Source organism: Amyelois transitella, chromosome 23, assembly GCF_032362555.1.
Source record: "Amyelois transitella isolate CPQ chromosome 23, ilAmyTran1.1, whole genome shotgun sequence".
NCBI lineage: Eukaryota > Metazoa > Arthropoda > Insecta > Lepidoptera > Pyralidae > Amyelois > Amyelois transitella.
This window is the reverse complement of record NC_083526.1, coordinates 3,580,100-3,602,598: the sequence shown is the minus strand read 5'-3', so window position 1 is coordinate 3,602,598 and position 22,499 is coordinate 3,580,100. Positions and strand designations below refer to the sequence as shown.

The 22,499-nt window shown below is 34.8% G+C and overlaps 1 protein-coding gene across 1 annotated transcript; it reads right to left on the bottom strand.

The window, feature by feature from the left end:
- Positions 1-1,263: 1,263 nt before the first annotated feature.
- Positions 1,264-20,406, bottom strand: LOC106130716 (muscle segmentation homeobox). The gene is made up of 3 exons (XM_013329619.2): positions 19,845-20,406; positions 4,098-4,285; positions 1,264-3,721 (listed from the first exon to the last, which is right to left on the bottom strand). Exons 1-3 carry the CDS (start codon positions 20,257-20,259, stop codon positions 3,473-3,475), a joined length of 852 nt encoding a protein of 283 aa, XP_013185073.1. The 5' UTR covers positions 20,260-20,406; the 3' UTR covers positions 1,264-3,472.
- Between the last annotated feature and the right edge of the window lie 2,093 nt (positions 20,407-22,499).

Sequence of the window (22,499 nt, the reverse complement as noted above, 5' to 3'; positions counted from 1 at the left end):
CTGTCTACCCCGCAAGGGATATAGACGTGACCATATGTATGTATGTATGTATGTATGTCAGGCGGTCATTCCTTACTGAACACAAGGGTTTTGATCAAAAGTCGACTTTTCACACACACACACGTCATATCATCAATAATCATTACCTAATTAAGTTATCGATTGCATCTTCATCGCTATTCCTTCAGAGTTGGATCATATGATAATGATCAGATTTACATAGATATTACTTTTTCTGTCATAAGTTCAATAAAAAGATTTGAAAAACCAATAAAAATATGTCGGAAAATTAGTTCATCAAATTTTATTTCATTGGATTTGGTTATTCATCATTATACAACGTAAACAAAGAAAGCTTAAACAAATTAAACTTTCTGCGTGTTAGTTTTTGTTTGGAACATCCAAACAAAAAGGCAGACACACGGCTCAAAAGACACTGGCCACATAGGTTATTCAGCCAGCTATCATTACGAATAAGTGACCAATTACAATAAATTACCGGCCACATATAGAAATAAGCGGCCATTTTGGTAAGTAAATAAATAAATTAGTAATTAATGGCGAAGACGGAACGAGGATCGACGCGGCATACAAATCTTTACATTAAAGTATCGCCAACTTTTATGGTATTATGGATGCTCGACGGGTTTTTTATTCTGACGCTTCCAATTAGTTGGCACAGGAAGTATATTATGAGGTATGGTGGCAATGAGTGTTGCCAGTATCGCTAAAATGAACCTTTACCGTTTGGAATAGAAATGTTTTCTTTTAATGTATAATTTATCTAGTGTCAATTATAGGATATGCGGCTGTCATGGTATATTTCTTAGAGAATTTGTTGTAGCGTTACTTGCTCAGCTATGTGGTTTGACTAGGGGTAGAGTAGCGATATCTCTTACTGATTGAGTTATGTTATGACAACTTCCTGACGTTAGTTTTTATCGATAACTAGTGATGTATCACCATAAACTAGTATCTTTTAAATGCTAGGTTAAAGAAAACGACGAAAATGTACTAATAACGAATTTATAATTTAATCAATAATTTACAAATGCGTTGCGTTGCCTTACATTAAATATTGTGGAAACATCATTCTATATTGACCAAAATATACCAATTATAGATTTAACAGTTTTTCTATTGTAGAAAATAAAAAATTTACATTGAGACAAGTTAATAAAAATACACAAAAATAAAGAAAATATATTTTAATCTAAGTGTCTTAAATACACGATTCACAGTAGTTCAATACATTTTGTATTAAAAAATCTAATAGTTTAGGCTTTCTATCTTAAACTTACGTATACAATAATTTAATTGAATACTACTAACAATTATTTACACAATAATTATAGTATAACTATATAACTATGTAGTGTGAAAATTATCGAAATCTGAATCCTAGTGAGTTGGTAGACCGTAGTATCTTTACTGCAAATATCCGTCTTACCATTCCTGGAGGGTCTAATCAGTAAAAAAAAAGTACCAATGCAATACAAAGCCAATGAAATAATAGGAATCTAAATAAAAAACGGAATTGAAATGCCATTTTGTACTTCAAACTACAGCAATGATGTGTTTTTATCGTCTTGAATTGCATCGTGCGATATTTCTGCGCAGTTCTCAAGTTGTCATTCTTAGCCCAGCTCAAGCTCATATTTCAGATATTCGTGAATTAAAAACTACTACACGAAACTACTAAAATTCTATCGACACGATTGGCAGATACGAACAGGACAAAAGTTTGTCAAACTTGTTTGTGTGTCTATTGTTTGACAAACAATCATACACGAAACATATAAGATTTAAAATATAACTACCTCGTAGGAGTCTATGTGTGTAGTAAGAGTTTGAGAATGGCACGTCACATACTATTTATCCATGAAAAAAGTACTTAACCATCCCGTAAAAGTAAGTTACATTTTGCTTGAAATTCAATGGTTAAAATATGTGGTCGTGTCATCATTTGCTAACTTTTTGCTATGTTATTAGATACACAATGAATGTCTATAATAAAGCTATTCACGGAGTCATTGAAAACTAATGTACTGGGACGAAGTGCGTTATGTAAGTGAAATTAGTTAATTATGGGGTTGTTTTGTTATGAAAAAGTGTGGCAGGCTTCAATAAATTGATCATTAATGTGATAATTAACGGTTTCAGGCACACGCCGGTGACTTTTCATAAAAAAGGGGAGAAATAGTGCGTTCTTAATCATTCTGTGTTCTAATGACTGACTGTTTTACTGAAATACGCAGCCCTAATCACTGGGTTTAGATACCTAAAATTAGGCCTGTAGGTAAAGTTCTTTATTGGCTAGGTGCGCACTAAGAGAGGAATTTAGGGTTTCAGACTCATATTTATAAAAATCAAACGTGCTATAATAGTAATTGTAATTGAATATGGTTTTTGTTAGTCGGAAGTCTGAACACAAAATGTCAAAAATTATCAACCCTGACTCTATGGACACTAATCGATACACTGGTATAGTTAAAGTACTTACTTTTTACTGACTCGAACCTCAGAAAATTTGCAATTATCACTCCTAGAGCCCTCTACACATGATTACAATATAATCCCAGTGAAAAATTATATTTTCTTCACATTGTATTGATTTGTCAACGTAAGTAGGTAAATTGTAGAAAGATAGGTTCTTGATATATCTTACAAAACAGTCGACAAAGCTGGATATGTTAAAATGCAAAAAAAATAAATAACAGTTTAGTAATAAAGTTTACCTACATTGTATGTTCGCTTGTTTTTGTATGACATCTTGTGTTTCATTAATGTATTAGAGATTAAGTAACAATATATTATAGACATATTGTATTATAGTAATAAATAAGTACATGTATTGTAGGTTTTTGCCCTAACAAGTTTTGGAGAAGATCAAAAACAAAGGTATGTAACTAGGTATCCTTGGATTTTAACTAGGCAAACTTATCTTGTTTGACTAAAGTTTGTATGGATCTTTAAAACTGTGTTTTCTTTTGAACATATATATTTAATAGTTTTAAGAAAATTATAATTAAAATAGGAAACAGTTTTGTGATGTAAGTAATCATATCATATTTCTAATTACATAATAGTCACTTACATCAAGTTAAAAAATTGCACTTATCGTTTGAATTTGTAAAAACAAACATCATACTATGAATAAATACTATTTAAATTCCTAAATTGAACCTTAAGATTTAGTAAATACCTATTATATTACATTGACTAAAAAAGTATTTTTACAGACACTCTATGACGCCATTACATATTCATGTAAGTCTTGCACAACACTTCAACATTTTTTTTTCTACTTAGGTTCATAAACACTTTGTGAGGAAAAAAAACTAATATTCTTATGTTCAGTCACTCTTCCAAAATTGAAATGAGTCCCGGCGACACTAATTTGATTTCAGAACACATCTCACGAAGATGGCGGCTGTTCACTATTTGCACGCGTTCCCGCGTGTTCTAACCGTCAATGCGGTTGCAGGGAGTTCAGTATATTCATGTTGATGGCGTGTTGGTGGCTTGGCGGCCCCCCAAGGAAGCTGAGTTGGGGTCTGGTGGCTGCTGCCATGGCTGCGAAAAGGGGGGGCGCGCCTCCCCCTCCGAAAAGGGCGAAGGACGGAGGCAGTAGGGGCCGCGCGGAGAGTCGGAGTTTTTCAATTTCAGCTTCCTGAAGCCGTTTCGCTTTAGCTCGCCGATTTTGGAACCAAATTTTTACCTGGAAATATAATTGATCTATTAGAGATTATATGTATTTATGTATTTTTAATTGGTTAAGTTAGCAGGTGATTCACTAATTAAAACGTAAGTATTAATAACTTGTCTAACCCTAAGCTATTGTTTGTTATAAAAAAACAGTCCCTATATGTAACAATACAGCTAATGTTAACAGATGTTTTAAAATACTAGGTCTAGAATTATTTTGTCTAGGCAAGGTCTAGTCAAGTTAATTAAGAGGGCATGACCATGGAAAATGTACCTTAATGATTTTCAATAAAGTTCCTTGTCAAGATTCTTTCTTATCTTCTCCATCTCAAACCTTCACCGTGACAGTCATAAAAATACACATAAGTATATTGAAAATAAACAATTACCTGAGTTTCCGTGAGCCTCAAAGACGAGGAAAACTCGGCTCTCTCCGCTATGCTCAGGTACTGTTTGTCCCGAAACTTCTTCTCTAGGGCCAGGAGTTGCTGCGTCGTGAAGGGAGTCCTGGGCTTCCTGTTGGGCTTGTGCTTGCGGAGCTGGCAGCGAACCACTGGGGGGCCGGTCGGGGGACCTGCTGTGGACAAGAAAGGTGCTGTAGGTATATTTTACTTCTTCTCTCTCAAGTGGACAAGAGACAAGAAAGGTGCTGTAGGTATTTATTTATTTCAGAAGCTTAATTCTATCTTTACAGTATATTTTACTTCTTCCTCGTGCCGATAATTCTCCAACGATAATCGAATTTTCCCACTTTGATATACTCCTATGTGGGCAATACGATTTATTTATGGATTATTTATTCATCCATATCTATAACTAGTTACGCCTCGAAGGTCGCTTCCATGTGGAATTTCGGGATAAAAAGTACTTACTTATAATGTTGATCAAATTTTGTTAAGTATTTGCGTGACAGAATATCATAACATCCATACATTCCCAAAAACATTCGCATTTATTATATACCTAAATAGAAAATTCAAGAAAAAAGTCTATGTAACCATATAAAAAAATGTAAATGTGTGCCAAATTTCGTGAAAATTAGTCCAGTAGTTTTTGAGTTTATTCGTTACAAACATACATTTTTTTTCTATTTATTAATAATGTGGATTAGGATTCTATACTAATATATCAAATGCGAAAGTATGTCTGTCCATCTGCCGTTCTGTCAAGCTGAAATAGTCTGCACCGCTGGATTTTGGTATGTCTATAGCGGTATAGGTAATTTAGGTGAAATATTTTATTTATTTTATATTTGCTTTCTTTTTTTAAACTATCTCAATACAATCATTTTGGAAACTAACCTGTTTGCCTGTCTGTTACATATCCACTCTAAGTCCCACATTGTGCATGTATAGAAATATAGAATAAAGATTTTACAAAGTCAATATTTTTTTAAACATACAGAATGAAAATGCTTTAACCTTTGTATCTTATAAAAATGAATTTGATTATCTTTAGAAGAAACTTAAAACAATCAAATACAAAGCAAATTACAAAGTAAATTAACAAATTTAAGTGGTCACCATCCTTCACGCTGAAATGGACGTCTTGTGGGTGGTCAGGTGAAGTAATAAAATAGGGCTGTATGTAAAGCATTTTGAATTCATATTATCTATAGATTGAAATTCGTAATTGGCGGTCATAAGCATAAAAAAGATAATTTGATAAAGGTTGGTAAATTAGACAATATGTATCAAAAACCATGTTCGATCTGAAAAGAGCACGTAAGAAATAAAAAGTAAGCAAAGTTCAAAAGAACAAAAGCTTGCAAAAATAAGAATGTATAATACTAGTACTGATATTCAAATAGGGACTAAATGGCCACGTTCAGCTATTTGGCTTAATGATAGAATTGAGATTCAAATAGTGACAGGTTGCTAGCCTGTCGCCGAAAAGAAGAATCCCAAGTTTATAAGCCTATCCCTTACTCGCCTTTTACGACATCCACGAGGAAAGAGATGGTCCTATTCTTTTTTCTATTGGTGCCGGCAACCACACGGCAAAAGGGGAAATATATTAGTTTACGCGAAATTTGGAAATTGTCCAAAAGCATCAGCCCTACATGGTATGGTAGTAAGGATTTATTTACTGGCAACATTGCGTAACTGCGTCAAGGTCTAATTTCGTGTTATGGCTGTACCACAAAATTAGAGCTCAACATTCTAAATGTGCAATATAGCGCGTTACTTTGTGCTGTACGGCTACGAAAAACAATATATCTTTTGTGTTTTTTATGACTTATATTATATATGACTACTTAACTGTTGCTGGCGACTTTGTCCGCGTGGAAGTTGCTATCATGGTACTTCATGAGGTTTACGTGTTACAAAAATGAATGAACTTTTAAAAAATATAATGTTAGCACAAACATAATTTCTCTACATAAAATCACGTCTATTTTCTGGAAGATTAAGCAGATATTACATTTCCACTTGTGCCGATTCCTGTATACGTCTTTCGTATATCTTTCGCTTCGTCCATATTCATCACCCTTTTTATGTAAGCTCTTCGGTTGACCTGATGGCTGACCTTTCCGTTCTATATAAGCATTGATACAAAGCTAAAAATAATCAATGTATAACTTAACTCGTAACATACAATACTAAGTATGAAAATATTGTTTATTCCAAATGGAAAAGCAATTTCTATTCCTGGTTGCCACGGGCATGGTGTGAAATTCGACTCTTAATTTTATAGGCGAGTCTAAGAGGAAGCCTAGAACAGTTTAGTCGAGTTAGTGATGGCTAAATAGGTCGTTCCGATGTATGGACGAATGAATTATTTATGAAAATCATTAATTTCCTAGCTTATCCCGAGCGAACTCAGCGCCACATAAACGCGCGAATTTAGTGGCACCTGTATAAGAATAAATCCCATGAGAAAAATACTCTATGTTCTTCTCCATTTATCTGCGTTTTATATCTGTACAATATAAATAGTATAATGCAACGCCAAAGTTTAAAGTCAGTTAAAAACAAAAGCGCCGACCCAATCAAAGAAATGTGTCATTAGCCATATTATATTAATGAATATCGTTGTATGAATACAGAATCGATGCATGGATTCACTCGCGTGTATAATCGAGTGGTCGGGGTATTGGCCAACTTCCGCTGTGAATAATTTGGGTTAATCGGCTCCAAATTTCGATACACATAAATACTGATTTTTATTTAATAAACAAAAAAGATTAGCCTCTCTTATCGATTAAATTTTTTTGTAAATATGTGTTGTGAGTTATAAAGAATATACCTAATTCTAATCAGTAATTAATTAAATTTCTTTAATTTATTCTTGGTAAAATTATCTTTATTTTATGAATAGATTTCTTTACAGATTTTTTCAAGATTAAAGTTTTGTATTACTTATCTAATAAAGAATGCATAAGAAATAAATATTAAATTTTATAATTATTCATGTACTGACCTACCTATTGCCAAATATCATATAAAATAGTCATTTTATGATCTACGAAGGCACTACCCAATTTCTTAAATATAAAACTTTTATATTGCTGAAAATAAAACACACCCAAAGGCCGCATAATTTGAATATTTTCTTTTCCTTTTTTTTCTGGCAAAGGGCATAGCATATAGGGCAAAGTCTCTTAATAGGTATAAACCTATTAAGAGACTTTGCCCTCATTAAATCAATTTTATGATATTATGCGCGTATTCTAAATTAAGCATTGTTCGGTAATTAATTCAATCCGTATGGTAATATTTCAATTTCCTTTTGGTAATAATGTTCAATATTGAATATTGCAACTGACATTTGAAAATTACCATCTTGACCTCTATTAACACACAACAAGGAATTAAGGGGTTTGCCCTCTTTATAAATAGTAAATTTATTGATAGTTTTACAAAATGTGCCTGTTGATACTGGAGGATTATAACCATGATCCAATAAAGGTTCAGTTCGGCCGCTAAGTAGGTTTCGGAGGTTTTATACTTACCTATGGTTGACGAGTTTTTAGTTGTAACTGACATACTACGAATTAATTGATGGATAGAAACATCTTTATCTTCTTATTTTAAATTTAAAATGAATATATATGAAATAATAATTTATAGTAACTTACTATAAATGAAAATATGAGGTCTGATAAGATTCTAGTAAAAACTTGACGTATACACTCTATGGTCGTAATCATAGGCGGACCCCGGGCTCGGCTCTGGAAAGGTGACGCAAGCGAGACTAACCAGATGTGTAACCATGATTCAATATGGGTAAGTTTCCCCCTGGTTTGAAAGTCAGTTTAGATTTGCTTCAAGTAAAAATCTGATGTATCTATTCAAAGTTAATCATAGGCATACACCGGGCTCATCTCTAGAAACTCCAGGAGGATGATGACTTGACGAAGGTCGTTAACAACGGCGCTTGTTTCAAGGATACATCCATAAAGGGTTGTCCAAAGCATTTAATGTAGCAGTTTAACCATAAATATTTAAGTAAGTATTATATTCTCAATTATGGTGTTAATGGTCAGTAGAACCAAATGTGGATCGAAGTTACACATTATTTTGGGTTTATTTAAATTTAATGGGAAACAAGCGGATGTAAAATCGTAATTAAAAGTTTAGATTTAATTTTCTTAAACGACGTTACAATCCAATGTTTTCTGTGTTGATTGTAATAATAAAAGTAAATTAAAAAGTTTATTGTTTATATTTTATTCCTCAAAGGTATGAATCATCATTCAGTCACTAATTACGTTGCATATATCACATGAAAACAAGAGATTTCGCAAAATTTTTTAAGGTTTCTTCTTCCTCGTTTTTTAAGGCTTTAGTCCCTGTTGCATCGTCACCACTCTGGAGAGGAGTCCGGGGTGCGCCAAGATCCTTCATTGGGAAAGTAACTTCCAATTTACAGCTCTCAAATAGTATTTTGAATTAAATACGTATTTATTTGATAAATCCAGTGTTATCGAATAGGTAAAAGATGTGTTATAGGTATATATGAGGAATATCAAATACTACATATGAGTTAGACATACTAATGGACAAATCCTTACTCGTAGTCTATACCAACATTGAAAGGCACAAGAAGAAGTCGATGGTACCGCAAAATAATAAACTAGTTAATGATTATCAAAATGTAAAGGCATGTAATGTAAAGTATGAATCCGCAGATTCAACAACACAGATTACAACAATCCAATTAAACCGCGACATTGACAACTAAATCCTATTAAGTAATCCCAGTAGCGGCTTAATTGGCCGCCATTACACAAAATGCTCTATGGACTGTCATCAAAACAAAATGGCGGCTTTGGCGCGCGAGGGAATAAATACGTTTGGAGATGGATATTATATCTTCATTAACGTTCAGTAGCTACCATTGATGTGTCCGCGCGGTTTGCAGGTGGGGTGCCTGTAGGATTGTTGTATTTTATCACCGGGCGAATAAGGCTAGGCATTTGTGTAGAGTCTTCCTTTTTTATTGTCTGTGGTTCGAGGTTGCATTGATTTGTTTAAGGTCGGCGCAAGATAGTTTGTTGAAGATATTTTACTTTAGTACTTACTAGGAAATCTTGCATCATTCTTATTGATGGAGCAAGTTTAAAAGCACGAATAAATTCATCAAGTCAAAAAGTTCCCAATGGTTCTAGATTTGTTAAAAAATACATGAAGTTGAATCCCAGTATAAATTCGATGTAGGTACTTAATACAAGCTGATACATTCATTTCTTTTTTATTTAATTATAAAATATAGTGATAAATAGATTTAAAATGTAAGTACCTATTACACTTAACTAACCTAGTTTCAGCTTCAAGCTTTTATTTGATTAACTTGCAATGAAGCTGTTTACGAGTTTGAGAATCGATGCTTTGCATATTATTTTATTAAATGCGCAGTAATTTATGATAAGGCGTAAAAACGTAATCGCCGACGTAATTTCATTAGGTTTATCATCAAATTTCATGCATGTATCCGATCCGTGATTTCGTCCAATTACATTCGCACGCAACAAGATTACATTCGAATGAGTAATTAACAAGAAAATGCGATCCTAAGCCATTTTCCGGTAAATAAGTATCGTTGGTAGCGTACTGTTCAACAACTTTTTTATACTGTGTTCTCTGAAATGCATCCGAGAAAAAGTAGGCGTGCATACGATTATACTTTATCGAGCAAGGAAATAGAAGAATGCTGGTAATCGTAGCTACACGAAGTTAATCGATGAAAAAAATCTTCGACGCAGTTGTTAGGAGACTTAAAGAGAGTAAATATTCTTTTTGCGAAAACTTGTAAATACCACTCGTAGACTTAATGATAGTACAGATAAGGCAGAATATGTTTTTTATAAGCTATTCTGTTCAAATTGTCATAAATACTTCGTGGTTAGGAGTAATAGTTCGGTTTCACGACTAACTTGGTAAATGGGTAATGCCTACATTGCTGTTTTTCAGCATAATTGCAATGTTTTGCTAATGTCTTCGTGCGAATAAATAAAACATGCAAGCCTCATTTCTCATATGGAAGTGGTTTAAGTCAAGTTTGACAAGTAGCGAGTTTGGATCGTTTGCCTCATAGGCTATTTTCTTTAATACTCGTATCAATTTCTTTTTGTCACCTGGCAACATTTCTTTCGGGTTTTTCTTCTATTGGTTAACACAGACCAAAATGCATATAAAACTAACTTATACATAAAGGTAGTTAGTATCATAATATAATGTTATGTAGGTTAATCTTTAATACAAACTTACATTCAACTATATCTATCAAATAATTAGGTAGGTATTTCGGTCGAGAGTGATTTATTAGTCAATCAGTAAACAGTTACAGTTTTTAAAAAAATATCCTGTAACTGCTCTGTTCCAGCCAAGGTTTCGTACCGGGTATAAGTATTGTTCTCCATATACCAGTAATTTCAGTAGGTTTTTATATGAATGGCAGTGTGCCAAGTGTGTTTTAAATCGTAATTTGAAGGGTTTTGTCACACTATCGCAAATAAGTTTATAACAATAACAAAATAAAAGTGCCTACTTATTTAACTCGGAAAAAGTACTTATTTAGTTTAAAAAAAAAACAGGATCAAAGTTCGATTAAAACTACAGACATATCTTTAGCAAACAAAATCATATTCAGAAAATATTAATTGTAATTTATTGCAGTGTTATTGTTTTTTAATCATCGACCGTATAACCCGGCAGCCTTTATTTTATAGCAAGGAATAATTAAGACATAAAATCTTCTTGGAATAAAAGTTAAAAGCCAATTTCAGTTGCTCGAACTAAAATGACTAATATTACACATTATTGAGATTTTAATGCGAGCAGATAATTATTTAATGGGCATCTTTACGTCGCTTATTGACCGAATGTGCTTTTAAAAATAACGTTTTAATAGAATGAATTGGGCGGCAAAGAAACAGCTGTGCGAATTTAGCGCCACCTATTTTTTTGCATCACCGGTTTTTTCAAATCCTTTTCCAGATTAAAAAAAAAATAACCTTTATTACCTATATAATATATATATTATTTGCGTATTTATTCCTACGGGAACGATAATAACTATAGTTCCCGTAGGAATTTATACGCAAAATTTAGGTTCCGTAGATAATGCGTGACCAGAAAACAAACAAACACATAAACTTACTTTCGCATTTATAATATTAGTAGGGATTGCTAGTTAATTCCTTCGGTCCCATTTTTGTAATTATATAGGTACTAAGCTATCTTTCATGTGGGGACTGTGTCTGTATTGTCAGTAATTCCTAATAAAATGTTATAAAACCTGTCAGTTTTGCTGTCAGGCACGCGCAACGTCGTTTTATCTCGCGATAGATATTGAGGAACCTAAAACCATTTTGCTTAATATTAGGCAGACTGAGATAAACGCACGCAAACTTCCAATAAAAAAAAACCTAACAAATTTTGCTACTCGTCTTTAAGTGGATGTAAATTGTGCTTCTCTTAATACCAGAGAACTGGACAAAAAGTTTTAAGTTGTTAGCGATACCTTTGCTATAAGTATGATGGACCCTAAATTGAGAATGCCAAAGACCAAAGAAAGTAGAGGAAAGCAAACACCGGTCTCTTTGTAGCGGAAAGTATCTACTACTCTTTGTAGCGGAGTTCCTTATAGATTGTTGTCTTTACTTTTACAGATTTATTGCAATTTAGTGGTAGGTTAATTTTTTTTTAACCACAACACAAGATTCAGTAATTTGAACTTAGCATTCAGCAGAATTATACTGTCAATAATAAAAATCCAAAGGTGCGAACAAGAAAAACAAGATGGCGGTCGAATTATGCCGCTAAATTGGCCCCACTGCTCAGCCATCAGTTGAACTCCTCGACTAAGCGTTCGAAAGGCTAGCTTACAATTTCACAATTTGTCCAAGAACGGTTTTTGCGCTCTCCAATAATTGGCGTTCACCTGTGCCTCGCCAGTGTTGCCAGCACAGCGCGCGCCAAATAAGGCAACCAGTCGTCGCGACCATTTCGCTTTTTAGGAGTATCTGACAAATGTGTAATTATTTATTTAATATCCTCCGCGCGGACGCTTTTGGGCACAATTCACATACCGCATTTAATGTTTTTCGGTTGGCAGTACTGTTGTTACCGCTTGGCGCGTTAATGTGCTCTTATGAACGATATTTGGTAATAATGATCATTTTTTGACATTTTTCATTTTTAATTTAATGGATAAATAAAATTAAATTTTTAAACAATAATGTCGCAGTACTGGTTAAAACATGTCTTACAATTACTCAGCAGACTTTTTAAAGGTGTCACTGATAATTAAAATAAATATGGAAGGATGGATTTACACGATAGTTTTTAAATGAAAAGATGCTATCCAATCAATTATTTTTTCTCTGTACCATCATCGTCCCGGCTCTCTGCCTTGAGTTTGGTGAACTCCACAGATTTTTAGTGAGCATGACACCTGATGCGTCATTGGAAGCGACTTTTGAAAATTCTTAGATTGTTTCGTATTTAGTGGCTATACGGTTAAAACCGATCGTCAATCTCTCACAAATAGTCGATAAAGCGACCGAGTTCCCATGGATAGGCTGAATGTTTGAGCAATTATCGCAAACCTTAGATTCCACGATAGTGGTAAAAAACTTTAAATTTAATTAAAGGAAATAGAATGAATCGCTGTAGAAATAACTGCAAACAACAAATTAGTGTTAATATGTGATAATGGCCATGATAAAAGCTTGGCTTACCCATTCCAGGATCATGGTCAAAAGGCGCAAACGGGACTCGGTAGGAGAGGTGGGTTTTCGGCACGACGATGAAGAAGAAAGGACATACATTATGAGCGTTAATCGTAGAATTCCTTCCTATGCTTCCTATGTTATGTTTTCTATGCTTCCTATGCTTGTCTGGTAGAGAGCTAGTGAGTCTTTCTTTTACCGCGCAGGTTGTAGAAGTCAAACTTATCCTTTTAGGCGATAGGGAAGCAACCTTTATCTATCACTGAATCTCAGTTTTAATACTTTCAGACTAGTCAATCTGTTTGATTTTCCTCAACATTATTTACCTACTAATGTAGCAAAAGACATCAACGCGTTAGAAATATCAATATCAACATTTTATAAAAATCTTCACATTGTTAGAAATTACTGTGAGTATAAGAATTAAAATGATATTTTGATAAATGTATCTATAGAAAAGGGAATTTATCCCCATTAATATGGCTACGTCAGGGACCTATTTTGATTATTTGACGCTCATTTGTCCTTCCCTTTTAAAATTAAATTCGCCTTGTATATTTACCTAGTCAATGCTTTCATTCATCCTCTCCACATGACCATAGAAGCACTCCCTTTTCTATTCCTGTCACTAATACCTTTCTTCTTTCTGATCACAACATTCCCGTATCACGTTGTTATTTATTCTTCTGCTTTCGTGCTTCTTCTGCCACAACCAACTTTCACTCCCATACATTAATTTTGGGACTTACATGCTTCTATGGGCCGCCAGACGAACCTATATAGGTAGTATTGTTAGTTAGTACGGTTGCGGAGGTCAGATTGGGAGCCGCTTCGTGTAAAAATCTGAATTACCTGATTCTGTATCATGATTAAAAGGCGCACTCCGGTCTCCTCTTCAGAGAGCTGAGGATGTAACTGGGACTGACGCCAGGAGGAAGAACAAATAATATAATAATACCTATTGATATAATAGTACCTAATAAAATAAATTTCCGCTAAAAGTATAAGTTTGAAACTTACTCTAAGTTTAATTCGATCTGTGAACATAATTTTTTTCAACAATCGTTCACACTTTTGCATCATTAGATAGATATCACTTCGTTCGACAGTTTATACTTCGATAGAAATGCATATAAAGTGATTAATTATTAACAAAGTGCCTATTACTACTGTGCCTTATTTTGCTAGATATTTTAATGAGATGAATGCCTGAACTGCGAATTTTTTAAGAGGATGCTAGTTGAATTGACAAATCACTCTAGCAAATACAGATTAAAGTTAGTGTAGATGGGTATTCAGATCAGTGTTGATTTGATACGAAATAAATAAGAAAAATTTTTCAGGTTCTCTAAGGTTCCGGAACTCAAAAATAGGACTACTCCATCTCTATCTTATGGATGTCGTGAAAGTTAAAAGAATAGGTGCACATTCATCTTGTGTGCGCGTCTATGCTGGTCTGAAAAAACAGTGTGTGCTAGCTACTTTTCTTAATAATAAATAATAATAACTTTTTATTCACATAAAACATAGTTACATCAGGTGTTACAAAATAAAAAAAGTTCACATGTTTTGCCATTTTACACAGCATGCGAATATGTAAATCTTCTTGCACAGATTGTTAAAGTCAAGGAAAAGGCTTACATACTTGGGATTCTTCTTTTAGGCGATATGGGCTAACAACCTCTCACTTTGTGAATCTCAGTTCAATAATTAAGCCCTACAACTGAACTTGGTCATCTAGTCTTTTCGAGATTCTCGGCTCTCTACCTAAAAATAGGTACGTATAAGGTGTATGAGGTAGACTCAAGACTAATTTTACTACTAGAGATATTGCAGTGAAGATCGTTGAGGGAGATGTGGCACTTCTGTACTTTCCATACTTTATCATCATATACTATTTCAATGTTTCCGGTGGTCATAAAAAGTGGTCAAGCCCGAGTCTGGTTAAAGTGATAGGTGCAAAGTCAATACTTCAAGTGTGTTATTCAATATCACATGCAGTAATGAAACATGACTAATTGTGCCTATATTAACATTATGATCTATGGCTCAATGTAGCTAGGGTCTAGCTAGATTGTGGGAAAGATCGCAGGTAATTGTTACAGTCAACATCAGAAGAACATAACTTTGTAAGTTTTATGTTTCTCTGGAGCTGACTTAACGTGATAAATCGCTTCTTTTTGTGTTCGAAACTGATTTATTTGTAGTGATCATTATTAACTGAAGTTTAAAAATAAATTATCGTGATGTAAGTCAACAGTAAGTTTATCAACCTTCCTCAAATTAGCCTCTTTTGCCGCATTATTGAGTTCCTTGAAGAATAAATTAATATTACCTACGTGAATCTTCTAAAATATTTCGAAAAAGTAATCTAACTCTAACTAAGAAATAACTACCTATTTTAGCAAGGTATTGTAGTTTTTTTTTTACTCTTATAATTTTCTTTATACCTACTCAATTGCTGACGTACCTCATAAGATAAGTTGACTAAAACATTAAACGACTTAAAGTTTTGAATGATTGTAGTGAACTTAAAGAGTGGAAAGTTCTTTTTATACAATAAAATAAGGAAAGGTAAAACTTTTGAAAATTCCAGCTAATGCGAAAACGCGGGCAAAAGTTAGCATTGTATAATTAAAACAGTCTTTTCAAGTGGAACTAAAATACAAATAATTCTAAATTTAATCATAAAGTTACGGTTCTATTATGATTTATATGTTTTATTAAATCAATAAAGGAAATATATAAATTTTAATATATATTATATTAAATCAATAACGTGAGTGCATCGAATTGATTCACGTTATAATAAATAGCGTTAATGGAATAATTGAATTATAGTAACAGAACGATATTGAAGTTAATAAATATAGGAATCATAAAATGCATTTGAGTAACAGATGTTTATTTTTTATAAATGATTTTAGCAAGAATGAAGCAAAGTGGTGTACGCAAGCTAAATAATGCGCATTCACTCTTGTTTTGAAAATCCCCAAGTTGTATAATGTATCGAAGAAAAGAGACGCGGGAAAGGAGCTTCAAATCACAGCGGTTCGCAGGATAAAAGATTTAGCAAATCGCAAGGTGCGAAGGGTGGGGATGAAAAGTTAAAAAAATGTTCTAAGCTTGGTATCATATATGCATGCCTCTTATAACTATAATATTGAGGGCAGATCACACTAAAACTAAAGGCGAGTCGACACATAAGTAATACAGCGACTCAAAATTTAAGATTGTTTTACACGAAAATAAATACTGTGCTCTGGGCATCTCGTGGAAATACTAGGATGAAAATTACCCTATGTGTTATTCTAAGTTATATTTCACCTGTGCAATTTTTTGCGTAAAGAGTAAGAAGACACACACATCCTTACAAGGTACTTACTCTTCTATGTAAGCTCTTTAGAGACACTTAGTGTGAATTGCACCATATCCCTTTGGTTCTAGTTTGCCTTAAAATTTAACATTGTCGATAAGATTAACAGTAATATTTGCTACGTAATACTTAACTGTAAATGAATAGGTACTTACTTACTACTGGACAATTAACTCGTTACAGTTTTCTTACCGTTTATTACCGTTAATTATGGTTACTAATAAATTTGAAAAACAAAACAAAAAAACCAATGCCGTTCCTGTCAAAATTGTCAAATGATAGATTATAGATTTAGTAAATTACCATATTTTTCCTCTCGCCTGTTGTCAACACCTTTTTTCTCCGAAAAATCATTTATTATGCGTCTGCTATCTATTTGTTAATTAATCTTTTGATAAACGGCATGTCACCGCCACTAGCGTGCATGTTTAGTAATGATAGTCGCTTGGGACCAAAGTTGCATCTAATTTACTCTAATGATTGGTTTGAAAACACATGTCATTTTGAGGTTATAATTAGAAAGAAGTAAAAATATAGAAGAAGAGTGCGAATGGAAACCGTAGTGTGGAAAGGCTGGGTAAACGTACCTCTATCGATTCAGGGACGTCCTGGCAAAATGTCAAGTCAAGAGTAGCCGAAACCAATGAGCTTGCATAAAAGTTGATAAAGCGAAAGAAGTTCGTAGAATTATGCAAGTGGGAAGATGTGGTCTCTTCCTACCTCTTCGGAAGAGGCGCGATTTTATGTATGTACTTATGTAAATATCTCGAATGATAGTGAAGTACTAACAACTATTTCAAGCTCAATTCCTTTTAGTATTTTCGAGTTTGTTGGCTCTGTCTACGCTGTAAAGGAAAAATCACTTATTTTATGTATGTGTGTATACACTATCTTCTTGGCCTTCCCATGTTAAAATTCCCATTTACAATGGCCTTGTATATTTGCTGAGCCTACCTCGTTTCATTCATCCTCTCCACATGGACAAATCTTCTAAGCGTTCCTCTTTCTCTTCTATCACTATATCTTTTTTCATATAAGTATTAGTACCGTTAAAACATACTTACATATTCATTGTCAAAAACTAAATTGATTTGGATCTAATTCGGACGGATGTTTTTAATTACAATACAAAGAGTGATTAACCTGTGACCTGATAGTGATTACATTTTAAATATTCTTTGGCATTTAAATTATATTCATGAAATACTTATATTATTGTAGTGTTAATTCAATTACTGAAGTATTTTTTGAAGAGGAATCCCAAGTTTATATGTTTATCCTTTACAACTGTCTGTAAAATACAGCAACTCTAAAAATCACATTTTCAGCTTCTGTTCATCTCAAATAAGTAGATACCCCATCATATTAACGATTTTTGAAAATAATTTTTAAGTACAGTCAGTTACTCGTACTAGTTTATTATATGTATGGATATTCAAATCGTTAATTAGCATGTTCTATTGTAACACACTCACGAAAAATAATTTGTTTTTTTTCTATATGATTAATTTATTTTGATTCCACATTGTATGTAGATTATTTCCTTTGTTTTAATTGTAACTAATTAACTAAACCAGAGTTTTGCCCTGGCAACACTCGTAAATGTATGGACAAATTACACGCACATTGTGCTAGCCCAAAAACGAAATATCTTTATTTTATCTTATCTTATTGAGGCTTTATCAATTAAACTATATTAATTTTATACATAATCTTTGTATTCGTAATGTCCAAACCATTTATTTATTTATAGGTATCTATTAAACCAACTAAAATTATAAAGAGAATAGATTTGTATTTTTGCATTTTTGTTTGTAACAAGTAAACACAAAAACAACTTTACTGATTGCAACGAAATTTGGACGAGAGGCAGACCTTTGGGAGGTAAACTTACATAGGCTACTGTTTTCAGGAAATTCCCACGGGAGAGATGCCCTGGGTAAAAGCGATTTATAAAATAGAAATACATACAACACTTAACAAACTGTAGGTACCTACTACGTATTTTTCAAAAATTGGGTAAACTTGGTCTCGTATGATTAATTATTTGCCTGTCCAAGCGGCGAACATAAAAATAGGTTTAGGTATCAGTTTGTCGTCATCAAATAATCATTAAATAATTTTTTCACGGCAAGACTAAGGCAAGTGCACGTGCCAATTTTCATTAAAAAATAAGCTTAGGTATTTTACAGTAATAAATTATGCCTACATACTTCATTTTAGTTCATAGAGAGTCAAAGGGAAAACATCGTGAGGAAGTCTGCACATTCAGGCAACTGGATGTGTAACCATGATCGATCCAATACGGGTTAGGTTTACCTGCAAAGGTAGCGGAGGTCAGCCGGGAGTCGCTTCGTGTAAAAACCTGACTCACCCAATCCAGGGTCCATGGTCAAAGGCATACCCCGGTCTCCTATCCAGAGCGGTGAGGATGCAACCGGGACTAGAGCCAGGAGGAAGAAGAAGACTTAATTTCATTTCAAGTAGATACTTTTCATGCAGCTGCTGAGGTGGTGTTATCCATTCTTTGAATTTGCTAAATATTGGAGAACATACATACATACATACATATAATCACGTCTATATCCCTTGAGGGGTAGACAGAGCCAACAGTCTTGCAAAGACTGATAGGCCACGTTCAGCTATTTGGCTTTAAGTTAAAATTGAGATTCAAATAGTGACAGGTTGCTAGCCCATCGCCTTAAAAAGAATCCCATGTTTGTAAGCCTATCCCTTAGTCGCCTTTTACGACATCCATGGGAAAGAGATGGAGTGGTCCTATTCTTTTTTGTATTGGTGCCGGGAACCACACGGCACAATATTCGGCATATTGGAGAAAATAATGTAAATTTCATAATTTTCCAAGATTCGTTATCCGAAACCGCTGAGCTTGCATGAAGAGAGTTACGTATGTGGATGAAGCCAAGGAAGTATGAAGAGATCGTGGCAAGTGGAAAGAGGTAGTCTCTGCCTACCCCTCCGGGAAACAGGCGTGATTTTATGTATTTATTCGTTATCTGTGTATAGGTATTTCTCTTCATATTCGTATTTTTTGAACTTTGATAAGTAGTAAATTGAATTCAGCTTTTTAATTGATTGGACAAATTAACGCAGTGAGCTGGACCATTTGCATTTTTAGCTTTAAAAAGTTAAGTGTAGCATTTCGGTGCCATGATGATATGGGTTAGGGTCTCCTGCAATGGTTGCGGACGTCAGACGGGAGTTGCTTCTTATAAAACCTGTCCATATTAGATTTTGGTTCAAAGGCGCATCCTGTATGTAGTTTAAATTATGTTTCTCCAAAAATGTTTTTAACCTTACGTTTGACGTCATTTTGATACCTTATTGGTAGGTATCCTTTTTTGAAAACCAAGTACTTATTTAAATTTACCTTACATACTTAAGTTTACAGACCATTTTATACGTCAACAATCAATATCACAAATTTGGATTAAGCAATAAATGCAATTTCAAATAATAAATTTTTTTTAGGGTGACCATGTACCAAAAAGTAGTGATACAGAAAATACAATTTTTTCTCGAACTAGAGGAAAGATCTAATACATCAAAGACTTGACTTACCATTTGGTGAGCCTCCCCTAAACATGGGGTTTGGTGCCATCCATGGGAACGCTCCGAAGGGCCAGGTCGGTGGCGGTGCATGGCCCTGGTACAACCTGGGCAGCAGCGGCTGAGGCACCACGACCCCACTGCGACCCTCCATCTCCTCCCCGTCATTCCCCATCTCCCTCTCATCGCGGTCGTCTCTGTCGTCGCCGACGTTCGACTCAACATCTTCGATGTCCACGTCACTATCGTCCGTTTCCGGCGCCGCGTCGGTACTTTCCGCATCATTGCTATTCGCGTCAGTTATGCTCGCTTCTTTCACTGGAGTATCGGCTTTCCCTCTGAGCAAAGAGTCAACGCTAAACGATATACGGCCTTTGCCGCCGCTTTCGGCGGTCTCGGCGCGCTCGCATTCGAGCGACGTCTTCATTTCATCTGCTCGATGACATTTCAGTAATAAGCGCCAGCTAAGCACCCCGACCCTATAACTCTCCTTGATACATTGCCAGTCCGATCTAGTTATCAATGGACGAGCTAGTAACTCGCGGGTGTCCGTTATATTTGATTGAGCAATTTACATCTGTACGCACGGCGCATACTAATTCAATTACACTACTCACGTAAAGTGCCACAACTAGTCAATCGACCACAACAGTCACAGTGTATTAGCACAAGGCACACCAGATATAATTTCCAAATAAGAATTCTCGCGTCCAAATATAAAATTAGGGTTGGTTTGCGAATATGTTCGGAATCGCGCCGCGTCCGCGTAACGATTCGCGTGGAAGCGCGGTGAAAATCGCGCCAGCATTGGGGCGCAAACCGCGGTCGCGGACCGCCTCTCCTCTCGGCGCAGGCGACAGAGACGCAGCTACCGACCGAGGAATTTTAATAAGCGGCGCGGAGCGAACGAGACGACGATACAATCCGACATGTGTGTAAACGCGATATTGAGTAGGCGGGGTCCGTCGCGCTCAAATTAATAGTCTCTACGGAATACGCCTTATAAAATGAAATTGATGCTGTCTAATTTGGATTTTATTTCTGTGCGTTAAGGTACAGTTTTGCAAATAAACAAAGTTATCAAAGTGACGTAACGGAACTACGAATGTCGGATTGCAGCAGCTATTGTGTTGAATGAAAAAGGAGTAAATAGACGGGTGCTGGAGGCGGGCGTAGAAGGGACTTTACGATTTAATTATTCGCGAATGCGGAGGCATTTTGTAGCGAGCTAATGTCTCATTGTCTCATTAATATATCTGGCGGCCGGCCATGTTTGATTTGTTTATGACGGGTTCCGTAGGTGAGAACGGTTCTAAACGTTCCGACAGTTGGCAGCGCGCTCGGAAGTGAAGATTCAATGCTGGCACGCCTGTAGAATTAATTCCGTGTCAATACATTGTAGGTTTGAGATCTGACAACTTGTGTAGAGAATTGGCACGGTTTATTTCCAGTTCACAAGTTTAGATATAAGTTTACCTGGATAGAGTACTACGAGTTAAGTTGGATTAGTAGCCGTAAACATACGTAATGGTTTAATTATGGAATTGAGATTCAAATAGTGACATGTTACTAGTCCATCGCTTAAAAGAAGAATCTGAAGTTTAAAAGCGTATCCCTCAGTCGCCTTTTACCTACGACATCCAAAGCAATTATGCGTTAAAATAGCGATTTTCCGCATGTCAACCTTGATACCTATATCTTAAAGTATGGAGAATTGAATTGCAAATTATAAGTTTAAATTTAACCTGCTTTAAACAAAAGAACTCCGTGACATCAAAGAATAGGTATTCCCGACCGCATTCTCAGATGTTGGTTTAAAAGTTTGCGCAAATAGGTTGGATTTCTAATTCATCGTTTGTCAGCACTAGAGTACCTACTTTAATCATCTTTTAAAACATCTATATGAATAGAGTGATCATAATATACTTATACACTTTTCCGGAGAGAGTAAAATTAAATGTTATTTATAATATTTCAATCAAATAAGTACCATAAAAGAAGTCATTAATTCCGTTAAAAAATACAAAAAATGTCCCGGTTAGCAAAAAACGCATGGACCTATTAATTTTTTAGGTAAATATTTTCCGTTTATTACCTACATGCAGTCTTCACCTTAGTACTTACTAATGTTCCAAAGAGCTCAATTTAGTTTAATTTGTCCTTCATTGTAAAATGCGAATAAATTGTGTGAAATCCTGGAACCTGAAACGCATTCTGGCAACTGGATGTATAATAAATATGATCTATAAAAGGTAAGGTACTCCTGCAAAGGATAAGTCAGACACAAGTCGGTTTGTGTATAAACCTGAGTGACCTTATCCAGCCCCTCTAGTATGACATGCGCGACGCCGTTTTTATCGCGCGAGAACTATCGCTGTCCCTTTTCACATCCATGCCATAAGAACGGCGTCGCGCGTGCCATATTACGGAGGTAGGTTCGTGGTCGCAGGCGGACCCCGGGATCGCCTTCAGTGAGGTGAGGATGCGACCGGGACTAATGCCAGGAGGATGTTGATGTCCTTAATAAGTATTAGCTAAGTACTTATTAAGTAGGTAATTTACGAAATTATTAAAATAAAAAAGTATGAAATGTATCCACATTTTTTCAAAAATAGGTAGGTACAATTGCTTTTGTAACTTTTCAATTAGGTAGGTACCTACTGTTGC

Coding starts and splice junctions, on each gene's coding strand:
- LOC106130716 (XM_013329619.2), bottom strand. CDS start 20,259: ATGAAGACGTCGCTCGAATGCGAGCGCGCCGAGACCGCCGAAAGCGGC. Junction 4,286..19,844: donor TAGGGGAGGCTCACCAAATG/GTAAGTCAAGTC, acceptor TCTTGTCCACAG/CAGGTCCCCCGACCGGCCCC. Junction 3,722..4,097: donor TGAGGCTCACGGAAACTCAG/GTAATTGTTTAT, acceptor TTATATTTCCAG/GTAAAAATTTGGTTCCAAAA.